The sequence below is a fragment of the Cebus imitator genome, unplaced genomic scaffold, assembly GCF_001604975.1.
Source record: "Cebus imitator isolate Cc_AM_T3 unplaced genomic scaffold, Cebus_imitator-1.0 Scaffold82, whole genome shotgun sequence".
NCBI lineage: Eukaryota > Metazoa > Chordata > Mammalia > Primates > Cebidae > Cebus > Cebus imitator.
The window spans coordinates 3,844,572-3,856,996 of record NW_016107397.1 but is presented as its reverse complement, the minus strand read 5'-3'; the positions used below and the strand labels follow the sequence as shown (position 1 = coordinate 3,856,996).

General features: G+C 54.8%; 2 protein-coding genes across 4 annotated transcripts; one reads left to right on the top strand and one right to left on the bottom strand.

Annotated features, from left to right (window-relative positions):
* Positions 1–4,456: 4,456 nt before the first annotated feature.
* On the top strand, positions 4,457–9,744 carry MEPCE (methylphosphate capping enzyme). 3 transcript variants are annotated; one of them, XM_017533602.1, is made up of 5 exons: positions 4,457–4,688; positions 6,633–7,289; positions 8,520–8,738; positions 8,914–9,040; positions 9,141–9,744. In XM_017533602.1, exons 2-5 carry the CDS (start codon positions 7,026–7,028, stop codon positions 9,191–9,193), a joined length of 663 nt encoding a protein of 220 aa, XP_017389091.1. In that variant the 5' UTR covers positions 4,457–4,688; positions 6,633–7,025; the 3' UTR covers positions 9,194–9,744. The 3 variants fall into 3 exon arrangements, with proteins under 3 accessions (XP_017389091.1, XP_037596235.1, XP_017389090.1); XM_037740307.1 differs by having other exon boundaries at positions 4,483–5,153; XM_017533601.2 differs by having other exon boundaries at positions 4,483–7,289.
* Positions 9,745–10,857: 1,113 nt separating this feature from the next.
* Positions 10,858–12,125, bottom strand: PPP1R35 (protein phosphatase 1 regulatory subunit 35). Its single transcript, XM_017533603.2, has 4 exons — positions 11,722–12,125; positions 11,429–11,645; positions 11,205–11,341; positions 10,858–11,109 (listed from the first exon to the last, which is right to left on the bottom strand). The coding sequence occupies exons 1-4, from the start codon at positions 11,950–11,952 to the stop codon at positions 10,936–10,938; spliced, it is 759 nt and encodes a 252-aa protein (XP_017389092.2). The 5' UTR covers positions 11,953–12,125; the 3' UTR covers positions 10,858–10,935.
* Between the last annotated feature and the right edge of the window lie 300 nt (positions 12,126–12,425).

Sequence of the window (12,425 nt, the reverse complement as noted above, 5' to 3'; positions counted from 1 at the left end):
TTTTTTTTAAGATGGAGTCTTGCTCTGTTGCCAGGCTGGAGTACAGTGGCAAGATCTTGGTTCACTGAAACCTCCACCTCTCGAGTTCAAGTGATTCCTCTGCCTCAGCCTTCCAAGTAGCTGGAATTACAGGCACGTGCCTATATTTTTGTATTTTTAGCAGGGACAGGTTTCACCATGTTGGTCAGAATGGTCTCAATCTCCTGACCTCATGATCAGCCCACCTCAGCCTCCTGAAGTACTGGGATTACAGGCATGAGCCACTACACCCGGCCTAAATTTTTTAAATAAAAGAGTATTCTGACCAATGTAAAAATGTAAACTTTTCCAGTATTTAGGTTCAAATCCTTATCTAAACCTATAAAGATCTTCCTAGGCCAAAGTATGTTTCTGGAGCCCCAACCAACTAGATAGAATTGTGGTTTACTGTTGAGTTAATAAGATTTAATAAACCTATAAACAGTGATGTATAATATCGTTTAATACGTATAATCTGTGAATATGCTGAAGAACACTGCTTTTAAACAAAAGCTCTAACCTGATCAATAAAGAAGGGAAGGCCAGGAAATCACTTTCTGATAACTCAGGTTGTCCCTCCTGTTTCAGGTGAATTACCTTCCTTTACAATAACAAATACTGAAAGCTGGTTCAGAGAGAGAAAAAGAAAAATATAGATAGTTAAAAAATATATAAATCCCACTAACTTTCTTCTGTACAGCTACTAAATGACTAGGGGCTGTAGAGCCAGGAATAATATTTGAGGTTTTAATTTCTCTTTTCTTATCTTAGATGAAGAAGGGCAGGGTGTGGGGTTGAGGGGGAAGGCTTTAATAAGAGTAGCAAAGGCTTTACATAAGAACATAAAAGAATCAGGATAGTTCCAGAAACCATATTCCCATCACTCAACATATGAAAGGAGGGTAAATGAGGGAAAAAGAACTTAGAAATAATAAAGGGAACCAAGGGAAAGTGAATGAGGATCTCAAAAAATAGTTTTATTTCACTTAAAACATTAAAAATCGGGCCGGACACGGTGGCTCACGCCTGTAATCCCAGCACTTTGGGAGGCCGAGGCGGGTGGATCACGAGGTCAAGAGATCGAGACCATCTTGGTCAACATGGTGAAACCCCGTCTCTACTAAAAATACAAAAATTAGCTGGGCATGGTAGCGCGTGCCTGTAATCCCAGCTACTCAGGAGGCTGAGGCAGGAGAATTGCCTGAACCCAGGAGGCGGAGGTTGCGGTGAGCCGAGATTGCGCCATTGCACTCCAGCCTGGATAACAAGAGTGAAACTCCGCCTCAAAAAAAAAACAAAAACAAAAACCATTTAGGTTAACATATTTATTATTGTTATTTCTAATCAAACTTCAAATATTTCTCAATATCAATTTCTAATATGTTAATAGCTACAAACCACATAAAAGCTCTTTGGAGTCCTCCATAAATTTTAAGATGCAACAGGTTCTCAGACCAAGAAGTTTGAGAATTGATCTAGTGAACTAATTTGTCAGTTTTGCCAATTTCTTTTTCTTTTTTTTTTTTTTGAGACAGAGTTTAGCTCTTATTTTCCAGGCTGGAATGCAATGGCATGATCTTGGCTCGTTGCAAAGTCCGCCCCTCAGATTCAAGTGATTCTCCTGCCTGAGCCTCCCGAGTAGCTGGGATTACAGGTGCCCGCCACCACACCTGGCTAATTTTTTGCATTTTTAGTAGAGATGAGGTTTCACCATGTTGGCCAGGCTGGTCTTGAACTCCTGACCTCAGGTAATCCACTGGCCTCAGTCTCCCTGCTGGGATTACAGACATGAACCACTGTGCCCAGCCTTGCCAATTTTTTTCTTAATAAAAAGTAGTTCTCTCCCCCCACACACCATTCAGAATGTGTTCCCAAATTTCCTCCAAATCATCCAATCAGTCTCTTCTTTATATTGTTCCTCAAATCCTCGGTCCAAGAAAAGTAAACCCTTTAGGTACCCAGACTCTCTGAGCCTCAACAAAACGGTAAAGAGTGCATTTCAAATCCTTCTTAAGCCAGAGTCTGACTTCTTTTTGCATTAATAACAGTATGTTGACTCCTGCTTATTTTTACGCCTCAATTAACTAATAGCAGTTTCCTTCCTTTCTTCTTCCCTTTCTCCTTCCCTCTCTCCTTTTCTCCTTCCTCCCTCTTCCCTCCTTCCTGAATCTTTGTCCCTCTATCCTTTCCTCCCCCTCATTCCTCTCCTCCTCCCCTCCCTCCTCTTCCTTCCTTGCCCTCCTCCCTCCCCTCCTTCCCCTTTTCTCCCTCTTCCCTCCCTCTCTTCCTTCTTCCCTCCTTGCTATCTCCCTTTGTCCCTCTATTCCTCCCCCTCCTTTCCTTCCTTCCTCCTTCCTCTCCCTCCTCCCTCCCTTCATCCCTCTCCTCCCTCCCCTTCTTCCCTCCCTCGCCCTCCTCCCCCCCTCCCCCTTCTACTTTCCTTCCTCCCTTATCCCTCCCTCCTCCTTTGCTCCCTCCCTTCCTCCTCCCCCTCCCTTTTTCTCCCTCTCCTTTTCTCCTGCCTCTTCCCTCCCTCTCCTTTCTTCCCTCTTTCCTGTCTCCCTTTGTCCCTCTATCCCTTCCTCCCCCTCCTTCCCTCCCTTTCTACTTCCTCCCTCCTCTTCCTTCCCTCTCCCTCCCCCTCCTTCCTCCTATCTGTCCTTCCTTCCTCCCTCTCCATCATCCTTCCTCCTCCTCCCTTCATCCTCCTTCCCTCCCTCCCCCTCCCTCCCTTACTTCCCCTCCTCCTTCCTTCCTCCCCCTCCTCTTCTTCCTCCCTCCCTCTCCCCTCCCTCTCCTTTCTCCTTTCCTCCTCCCTCCCTCCCCTTTGTCCTTTCCTCCTCCCTCCCTCCCTCTTTCTCCTTTCCTCCTCCCTCCCTCTCCTTTCTCCTTTCCTCCTTCCTTCCTCCCCCCTTCTCCTTCCCTTCCTTTCCCTCTTTCTCCCTCCCTCCTCTCTCTCCCTTCTCCTTCCCTTCCTTTCCCTCTTTCTTCCTCCCTCCTCCCTCTCCCTTCTCCTCTCTCCCCTCTCCCTCCTCCTCCTCCTTTCCACTTCCCTCCCTTGCCTGCTTCCTTTATATGTTTGTGCAGAAGCTCAATGCCTGATAAACTTTTAACAATAAAGAAGAGGCGGGCGGATTACCTGAGGTCAGGAGTTGGAGACCAGCATGGCCAACATGGAGAAACCCCGTCTCTACTAAAAATACAAAAATTAGCCGGGCGTGGTGGGGGGTGCCTGCAATCCCAGCTACTCAGGAGGCGGAGGCCGCAGTGAGCCGGAATCCCGCCACTGCACTCCAGCCTGGGCGACAGAGCAAGACTCTGTCTCAAAAAATAAAAAATAAAATAAAATAAAGCCCCAATCCCAAATCCACTTTGCAATCCAAAGGGAAGAAGTTTCGGGAGAAGTTCTTCCCTTTTAGGGGCACTTCCATTTTTCCTCTCTTCCCTGACCCCTCATTCTCTTAGGGACAGCGGTTCAGGTCGGAGGTGTCCCTGAGCCACACATCCTCGCCTTCCCCCAAAACAATGGCGTCCCCCTCTCTCTTCCCTGTCCCTTCCCTTCCTTTCTACCACCATGAGGGAATCTCCCCTCCACTCCCACTCCCGCCGAGGCACCGGGATCCTCATTCTCACTCAGCTTGTCGGTGCCCGCCAGGAGGCTAGGCTATTTTTGCCTGTGTCTTGGGGCGACAGACTCTGAGGGAAAAAGGCCAAGGGCTGGTTGTCGCCCTGAGAAAGTTTCTCCTCAGGCAACCGGTGCCAGGACTGGCCGCGCCTAGCACCTTCACCTGCAACCAGAAAGGAGACAGCTACCTTCAGGAGCAAGGAGAACCTAAAGGCGAGAGGCAGAACCAGCTGCCGCAGCGACTCCGCAAACCCCTCACACCTCGACCGAGGTTTCCCGCCACCAAGAAAAAGCACGAGGACGCCTGCGCACGAGCACGCCGCCCCACCCGCCCCGCCGGCGGCGTGCTCGCGGGGCCGAGGCGCATGCGCAGCTGTAAGCTGCGTCTGCGACTCCGCCTCCGCAGCTGAGGTAATTCCGCCATCTTCCACCCGAACGTCTCGGGAAAACTACAAATCCCAGAATCCTCTTTGGTGTCACTTTTTTTTTTTTTTTTCAGTTTCAGACGGCCTTTTCCTCCCTCTTTCCGCTCCCTGATTCCTCCTCTTCCTGCTGGTCTCCTTCACGCCCTCCCTTTAGGATTTTATTAGAGACTCTCTTGGACCCCACTGTCACCCCGGCCGCCCTCTCCTCCGCCCAGCACTACGCCGGCTGAGAGACCTGTCCGCGCATCTCCCCAGGAAAACGGCGTGGACTCGCTTCTTCCTCATTGGAGGAAGCTGAGGGTGCCCAGCGCAGACCGAACCCCCGTCCCCACCCACACCCGCTGCTATATAAGGCGGTGCGGCGCCGGCGGCGGGCGTTCGTGGAGGCCCGCGGGGTGGTGGGCACGGGTGGGCGGAGGCGTTGGGGTCCGGGCCGTGGGCGTGGAGGCGGAGAGGAAGGCGTGGTGTGGCGTTCCCCAGGTGGTTGCCATTGGGGAAAGGCGGAGGAGCCAGAGAACGACTCAGCCATTTCGGGGAAGAGGAAGTTGGACCACATCGGCTGTTTTAGTGCTTTTGCTTTTGCTTTTTCCCCAATTCAGCAGAGAATATTTTCGAGGGGGGTGAGTTATAATGATCTATCGCGTTTTACTGAGCCCAGTTCCACTCCTGCCCTTCTTCGGCTTTTTAGGGACTCCGCACCGCTCCCTCGCAAGCTCTTTTAAGGAGGGGGGAGGTGTGCTACCCAGAGTCATAAATAATTCATGAGCACCGCCCCTTCGTCGGGAAGCCCCGCCCCTCCGGACCGCGCTGACGCACGCTGCGTTTACTAAACTTGAGGAAGCGACGTCACAGGCCCCACCCCTAAGACGGGGGAGGGGCGGGGCGCCACCTCCAGCACGTGCTAGCTCTACCCGCGCAAGCCCGAAAGGGTGTGCGCAGGCGCTGCCCACTAGGGGGAGGAAGGAGGCGGGGTGGGGAGGTTGTTGGGTTTAGAGCCGGGCGGAGACCGCTGAGACTCATTCCTCAGGAACAAGGGTCGGGTGTCAAGGAGACCTTTTCACACCAGCTCCTGTCCCCCGCCTACGGTGGGTGGGATCGCACGGCAGAGACAAAGGAGATCAGTAGGGCCGGACATAGCTGCGCAGGGAAGTAGGGTCTCAGTTTGGGGTGGTGGGCTTTTGCGGGGGCTGTGGGGGTGGTTATATTTAAACTCCCAGAGCCGTTAAGTTGGTTCGTACTCCGATGCGCGCGCAACCAGGGTGGTGGCAGAGTGCGCATGCGTGATTCCGGGGCCAGGGGAACGCGCGCTAGCGCTCGCGGCCGGGTGGTAGTGGCGGAGGAAAAAGGGGTCGGCGCACGCGCGGTTGAGTCCTCGAGTTGTTCGGGTCTCGCGGGCATCTTGTTTTGGTCTCGCGGGCGAGTGGGGCGCGCTTCGGGGGGAGGCGCTTGGGCGCGAGACTAGGCGAGAAGAGCAGAGCTGCGCGCGCACTCGGGAAAGGGGGAAGGGAGCGGGGTCCAGGCGGGGGGTGTTAAGCCCCCTGATCCCCCTTGTTGCCCCGACTGGGACGGAATAAGGGGAGGAAATGATCGAGATGGCCGCGGAGAAGGAGCCGTTTCTGGTGCCGGCCCCGCCGCCGCCGCTCAAAGATGAGTCGGGCGGAGGGGGCGGCCCCACGGTGCCACCGCACGAAGAGGCCGCCTCCGGGGAGCTCCGCTGCGGGACGGAGCGTGGGCCGGGTCCTCGCGCGCCATCTGCGGGGTCCCCGGGCTCCGGGGTCCGCAGGGAGAGCCCGGGGGCTGCGGCCAATCCCCGGGGTGGCCCCCAGGCGCAGTCGCACGGAGAGGCCAGCCTGTCGGATCCCCCGGGGCTAGCCGCTCCTCCGGACGTGGGGGAGGAGCGCCGGGGAGGGGGCGGGACAGAGCTGGGCCCCCCTGCTCCTCCTCGACCCCGCAATGGCTATCAGCCCCACCGGCCACCTGGGGGAGGCGGGGGCAAGAGGAGAAATAGCTGTAATGTAGGGGGAGGCGGAGGAGGTTTCAAACATCCGGCCTTCAAGAGGCGCAGGCGAGTGAATTCGGATTGTGACTCTGTGTTACCCTCCAACTTCCTCTTGGGGGGCAATATCTTTGATCCCCTGAACCTGAATAGTCTCCTGGATGAGGAAGTGAGCCGCGCCCTCAACGCGGAGACCCCTAAGTCATCCCCCCTTCCGGCCAAAGGGCGAGATCCAGTGGAGATCCTCATCCCCAAAGATATTACTGACCCGCTCAGCCTCAATACTTGCACTGATGAGGGCCATGTAGTTCTTGCTTCGCCACTCAAGACTGGTCGGAAGCGGCATAGACACCGGGGACAGCACCACCAGCAGCAGCAGGCAGCCGGAGGGAGTGAGACCCACCCTGTGCTGCCCACAGCCCCTCTCACCCCCTCACTCCACGGGGAGGGCACGACACAGCACCCGCGGCACAGGGGCCAGAACCGGGATGCCCCCCAACCCTATGAACTCAACACAGCCATCAACTGCAGGGATGAAGTGGTGTCTCCCCTTCCATCTGCTCTGCAGGGTCCCTCAGGCTCCCTATCAGCCCCTCCAGCTGCCTCAGTTACCTCTGCACCCCCGTCTTCCTCCTCCCGACATCGCAAACGTCGCAGGACTTCCAGCAAGTCGGAGGCAGGGGCTAGGGGTGGAGGCCAGGGTTCCAAGGAAAAGGGCCGAGGGAGTTGGGGAGGCCGCCACCACCAGCACCCACTGCCTGCAGCAGGCTTCAAAAAGCAACAGCGCAAGTTCCAGTATGGGAATTACTGCAAGTACTATGGGTATCGCAATCCTTCCTGTGAGGATGGGCGCCTTCGGGTGTTGAAGCCTGAGTGGTTTCGGGGCCGGGACGTCCTAGATCTCGGCTGCAATGTGGGCCATCTGACCCTGAGCATTGCCTGCAAGTGGGGCCCGTCCCGTATGGTGGGCTTAGATATAGATTCCCGCCTCATCCATTCTGCCCGCCAAAACATCCGACACTACCTGTCTGAGGAGCTGCGTCTCCCACGCCAGACTTTGGAAGGGGACCCAGGGGCAGAGGGTGAGGAAGGGACCACCACTGTCCGAAAGAGGAGCTGCTTTCCAGCCTCGCTGACTGCCAGCCGGGGCCCCATCGCTGCCCCCCAAGTGCCCTTGGATGGAGCGGACACATCAGTCTTCCCCAACAATGTTGTCTTCGTCACGGTAAGAGGGTCCAGAGGCTCTTGGAATAGGGGCCAAGTGTGAAGAGAGAAAATGGGAATATAGCAGGGAAGGTTATGACCCAGATTCTTTAAAAGGGGGGTCTGGGTTGGCAAGTGAGAGTCTCTGCTGGGCATCTCTTCCCTTTTATAACCCGGAAGGGTGATCTCTCTACCATGGGGCCTTGACCCTGGAGTCCTTTGTCATGACTGCAAGGATCTCCAAAATAAAGGAGGACTTTTTTTGCCCAGCTCCTGGCTTGGCCTGTAATCCACACTGGTCCACCTTCCCTTGAGGGCTGCTGCTGCTGCTCACTAGGGGATTCAATCCAGCTGGAACTTGGTCCTCAGACTTACTGAAAGAGCCTGAGAATGGGAGTCAGGCATGGAATGTCTTCTGGGGAGATTAGGGTAGTGGCAGACTAATATTGGCATTTCTGCCCATTGATAGAGACCTTGTTCCCATCAGCTGCTTTTGTTTTCCTAGACAGTTTGTTGAAGAGTGTCAGGAACCCAAGTGGCTTGGCTATAGATTCTCTCCACACTGACTCTAGATAGTAGGAGAGGGAAGAGCCAGAAACTCTTCACAAAGAGGAGAGAGTCCCATGCCCACCACAGTGTCCCCTGACCGCACACAGCTCCCGGAAAACATCCCAGTTAGGCCGTCTGCTGGGATATTTGGCATGGTGTTGGGTTAAGCCTGAAGAATGGTCTTTCTAGAGGGCTGTGATGAGCTTATCTTCTAGAAAAGGTTTCCTGAAGGATGTGGCTCATCATATCTCTCAGAGGAAGGAAAGAATAGGCCTGAAACTTTGCCAACCCCAACTGCAGAGAAGGAACCACAGGTCTGCCTGTGGTTTGAAACCTGGGTTAGTTACCCTTGCAACTAATTGCAGTCATTCCACTTAATGTCTGTGGGTGAGAATAAGCACAGGATAGGGTCCTGGGACCCCAGCTTTGGAAGTCCTCATGGATAATTTGCACCATTTAAAATTACCCAGGCTCCCTCTAGACGTTTTTTGGCTTACCACCGGTAGGAAGAAGCAGAGGCCAGGAAGGTGTAGAGGAGAAAACAAAACTCAAAGAGGGCCCCTTTTGGGAGTTAGTCTGAGAAGAATATGACCAAGGGCTAAAGTGAGGCCGCAGGACTGTGGGTTGGCCTTAGGGCAGGTTGCCTGGAAGCAGGGGTTTTTTGATTCCCTCTGTTGACCTCACTGCCAATTCTTGCCCCCAGGGTAATTATGTGCTGGATCGAGATGACCTGGTGGAGGCCCAAACACCTGAGTATGATGTGGTGCTCTGCCTTAGCCTCACCAAGTGGGTGCATCTGAACTGGGGAGATGAGGGCCTGAAGCGCATGTTTCGCAGGATCTACCGGCACTTACGCCCTGGGGGCATCCTGGTCCTAGAGCCCCAACCCTGGTCATCCTATGGCAAGAGAAAGACCCTTACGGTGAGCTGGGTGTGGTGGAAATGGGGAATAATCCTTCCTTTGGTTGAGGCAAGAAAAGGCCTCAGGGAATATAGAAGGAATTTCTGAACAAGGTGAAAAGGCCCTCCGGCTGGGCATCACTCTTGGCCAGGGGAGGTGGCAGCATGCTAAAGTGGTCCTTTGCTTCTCTCCTTAGGAAACAATCTACAAGAACTACTACCGAATCCAGCTGAAGCCAGAGCAGTTCAGTTCCTACCTGACATCCCCAGAAGTGGGCTTCTCCAGCTATGAGCTTGTGGCCACACCCCACAACACCTCTAAAGGTAAGGCTGGTTTATTTTGTTGGGAAGCTTGGTCCTGACAGAGTTCAGATCCTGTGGGGAGGTGCTGCCAACCCCTTCTGATCACTGTCTCTTCCCTCAGGCTTCCAGCGTCCTGTGTACCTGTTCCACAAGGCCCGATCCCCCAGCCACTAAGTGGCCCCTTGAACAGAAAGTGTGAAGAGGCTGCCCTCGCTGCTCATAAGGACCTGGGGGAAGAGGAAAGCGTCCCAAGGTCTCTCCTTTCTGACTCCAAAAATAGTTTTCTTTCTTGGATCTGCAAAGAAAGCTTTTATTCCGTTGCCGCCTCAGCCTCCTTCCTACGCCTCTTGACACCTGCGCAGCAAGGCTGGCTGTGCTGGAGTCACCATCTTCCTCTCCCACAGCCTGTCAGGCTGGATGGCATGGACTGTTTGCTGACCTCTGTTCTTCTAGGGCATGGGAGGTGAAAGGATATCAAATTCTCTAGCCCTTTCCTCCTATTCTCCCAAGGAGAGAGATTCCGATATCTCCTCAGCCCTTTTCCCTAGCTGCATTTCAGTGGACCATGGATAGATGGACTGAGGGTTAGAGGGGGAAGCCTAGTAGGGAGGCACGAAGGTACTGTGAAAATCTTTCCCTCTGCCGTACCCCAGTGGGAGAGGGGGTTGGGTTTTGAATGTGAGAACAGCACAATAAACTTGATGTCTAGGGCAGTGGCCCCCACACCTGTGTCGGGTACTTTCTAGCTGGTGGGGAAAGACGTGGTGCTTCCCACAAGAACCTGTGCTTCCTCTTCCATGTCAAGGAAGACAAGTTTTTGGGTGGCTGGGTTGATTGTTGCATGCTAGCCAAGTCCACACAAAAGTACACAGAAGCCTAGACAGGAAAAGGTGTGTAATGCAAATTTTGGTATGTAACTTGGAGTCTGCCTTCCCTCCCCGAAAAAGCCCTGTGAGGGCCTTGGGCAGAAGGCTTTTTTTGATTTTTGTTTTCCTGAGATGGAGTTTCACTTTGTTGCCCACGCTGGAGTGTGCGATCTCAGCTCACTGTAACCTGCGCCTTCCAGGTTCAAGCAGTTCTCCTGCCTCAGGCTCTGGAGTAGCTGGAATTACAGGCCAGAAGCCCAACTAATTTTTTGTATTTTTAGTAGAGATGGGCTTTCACCATGATGGCCAAGTTGGTCTCAAACTCTTGACCTCAGGTGATCCACCCACCTCAACCTCCCAAAGTGCTTGGATTACAGGCGGAAGCCACCACGCCCGGCCAGAAGACGACTAACTAACTTGTCAATGGAGATAGAAAAAAAGTGCTTTGGATCAAATGCTCATAGATAGACCAGACACCTTTTTGGTGCTGTGGAATCAGATTTATAGGCAGTTTACAACATGAAGCTCTTTGGGGACTTGTCAGGTGTTACTGGAACTTCAAACTTTACTCGGGTGTAACAGGATAGGCAAGGCCCTTAAAGGTAAAAAGGAGATAATTTCAGTAACTCGGTGCAAGCAGCTGGCTTGCAAGCTCCTTAAGACAGGTTATCCGAGAAGGCCTCAGTGAATTGTGATAGGCTGCATTTCCAAAAATCAGAATAAGTGGTACAGAGAACAATTGCCTGATATAAAACAGGCATTAGCTGTGGCTGAAATAAGGGAGAGGTGGGTAAGGTTGCAAACTGAGGGATATCTAAACCTCTAACGTGGACAGTGTTTTCTACTTGCCATGACTCCAAGTTCCTAAAAAGCCTCCAAACTCAACTTCCAGGCAGCTTCCAACTTGAGGCTAAGTGGACAAACCCCCTAGAGAGATTTTAACCCCATTTTAGGCCTCCAAGAAGAGTCCCATTTATCAGCAAAATTACTTTATTCTTATGAATAGTTTAACACAAAATTACGAATTAGCCCTCCAAGAATCGTTGGGGTCTACGCTTCCCATCGCCTCAGCGTCCGGTGCATGAGGAAGGTGTCCTCTGAAGGGCGGGGCCGGAGTTGAAGCCGGAGAGGGGGCAGACCGTCCAGGGTCAGGTGTGGAGATTCATAAAATAGCGTTTCTGGGTCACACAAGATGGTCATGTCTGGCCCCGGCCCAGGTGGCTCCTGCTGAGAGGTGGGGCCCAAAGCAAGGTTACACTGGGAGGAAGGATCCGGGGAAGAGGGTACATGGAGGAAGCCCCATGCCCAGATCGCATCACCTTTGGGGGCGGGGCTCGAGCCTGCGGCGGCAGGAGAGCCAATTTCTCCCTGAGCGCGGCGTTCAGAACCTGTTCCTCCGGCACCTGCAGGCTCACCAGGTCTCGGAAGAGCCTCTTGGAGCGCGGCACGTTCAGCCCTGAGAGCGCAGCGAGGACAGAGGTGAGCGGTGCCCCTTCGCCCTCACTCCCGCGCGCGCGGCCGGCCGCCCGCCCGCCCCCCTCACCCTCGGACACGCTCTCCTCCAGGCCGCAGCGGATCTGGAACGACTTTCTCAGCTGTTCCTCCACGGCTTTCGCGGCATCAAAGTGGCTCCCGGCTGCTGCTCTCAGCTCCAGGCCCAAGGCCAGGCTGCTCTGAAGCGCGGGCATCTCTAGCTCCTGCGGCGCCGCGGGCTGAGGCTCGGACCGCACCGGGGAAGGTGGTGCCAGGCAGAAACGGACCTGGGAGCAAGGGGCAGGGCGGTGACCAGGTGGGCGCGGGGCTATCGTGGGCCGTGGACCAGCCTCCCTCGCTCACCTGCCGCCGCTGCCGACCCGCGCCCCGCCGCTCCGCCCTCCCCTTCCGCCGCCCAGGGCTGCCACGCCGCGGCTCGGGGCTGTCAGGCCGCGGACTCAGGCTCAAGTCCAGGCCGGGCTCGGGCACTGGGGCTCGGGGTTCCGGGACTCGGGGCTCCGGGGGTGGCCCCGGGACCGCCGCGGCTTCTTCCCCGTCCACCGACTCCAACTCTGAGTCCCCACAGCCCATCATCTTTGAAGGTGCCTTGGGGATGCGGGGGGTCTCAGGCGGTCCAAGGGTCACGGTACACAGCCTCTGGCCACCTTCTCCTCTCCCCCGCCCCTCCCAGACGCCGCTACCGGAAACCTTACCTTCGGGGGCGGAGTCAGCAACCCCGCCCACCCTATTGGCGCTCCCAGACGTCATTCCCCCTCGCCCCGCCCCCAAGTTCCTGGCGGGCTTCCTCACTCACAGCCTCCGCACCGCCCCCAAGCCGTCGTGTTTTTGAGCTGTGGCGGGTTGAAGCCCTACGGGACCTCATCAAGGCCACTCCTACTCTTGAAAACTGCTATGGCTGACCAGCCCAGAGGAATCTTAATCCGGCTCGTGCTGCGATGCCCAGTGTGTCAGTCCTCATTCCTGGGGCGCCAAATGGGGCATTTTTTTTTTTTCTTTTTGAGACGGAGTCTCGTTCTGTTGCCCAAGCTGGAGTGTAGTGGCGCAAT

Excerpts from the sequence above, each read along its gene's own strand:
- MEPCE (XM_017533601.2), top strand. The coding sequence starts at position 5,652 with ATGATCGAGATGGCCGCGGAGAAGGAGCCGTTTCTGGTGCCGGCCCCG. Across the intron at positions 7,290-8,519 it reads ACAATGTTGTCTTCGTCACG|GGTAATTATGTGCTGGATCG; the intron begins GTAAGAGGGTCC and ends TCTTGCCCCCAG. Across the intron at positions 9,041-9,140 it reads ACCCCACAACACCTCTAAAG|GCTTCCAGCGTCCTGTGTAC; the intron begins GTAAGGCTGGTT and ends CTCTTCCCTCAG.
- PPP1R35 (XM_017533603.2), bottom strand. The coding sequence starts at position 11,952 with ATGATGGGCTGTGGGGACTCAGAGTTGGAGTCGGTGGACGGGGAAGAA. Across the intron at positions 11,342-11,428 it reads GGAGGAGAGCGTGTCCGAGG|GGCTGAACGTGCCGCGCTCC; the intron begins GTGAGGGGGGCG and ends CTGCGCTCTCAG. Across the intron at positions 11,110-11,204 it reads CTCGAGCCCCGCCCCCAAAG|GAGCCACCTGGGCCGGGGCC; the intron begins GTGATGCGATCT and ends ACCTCTCAGCAG.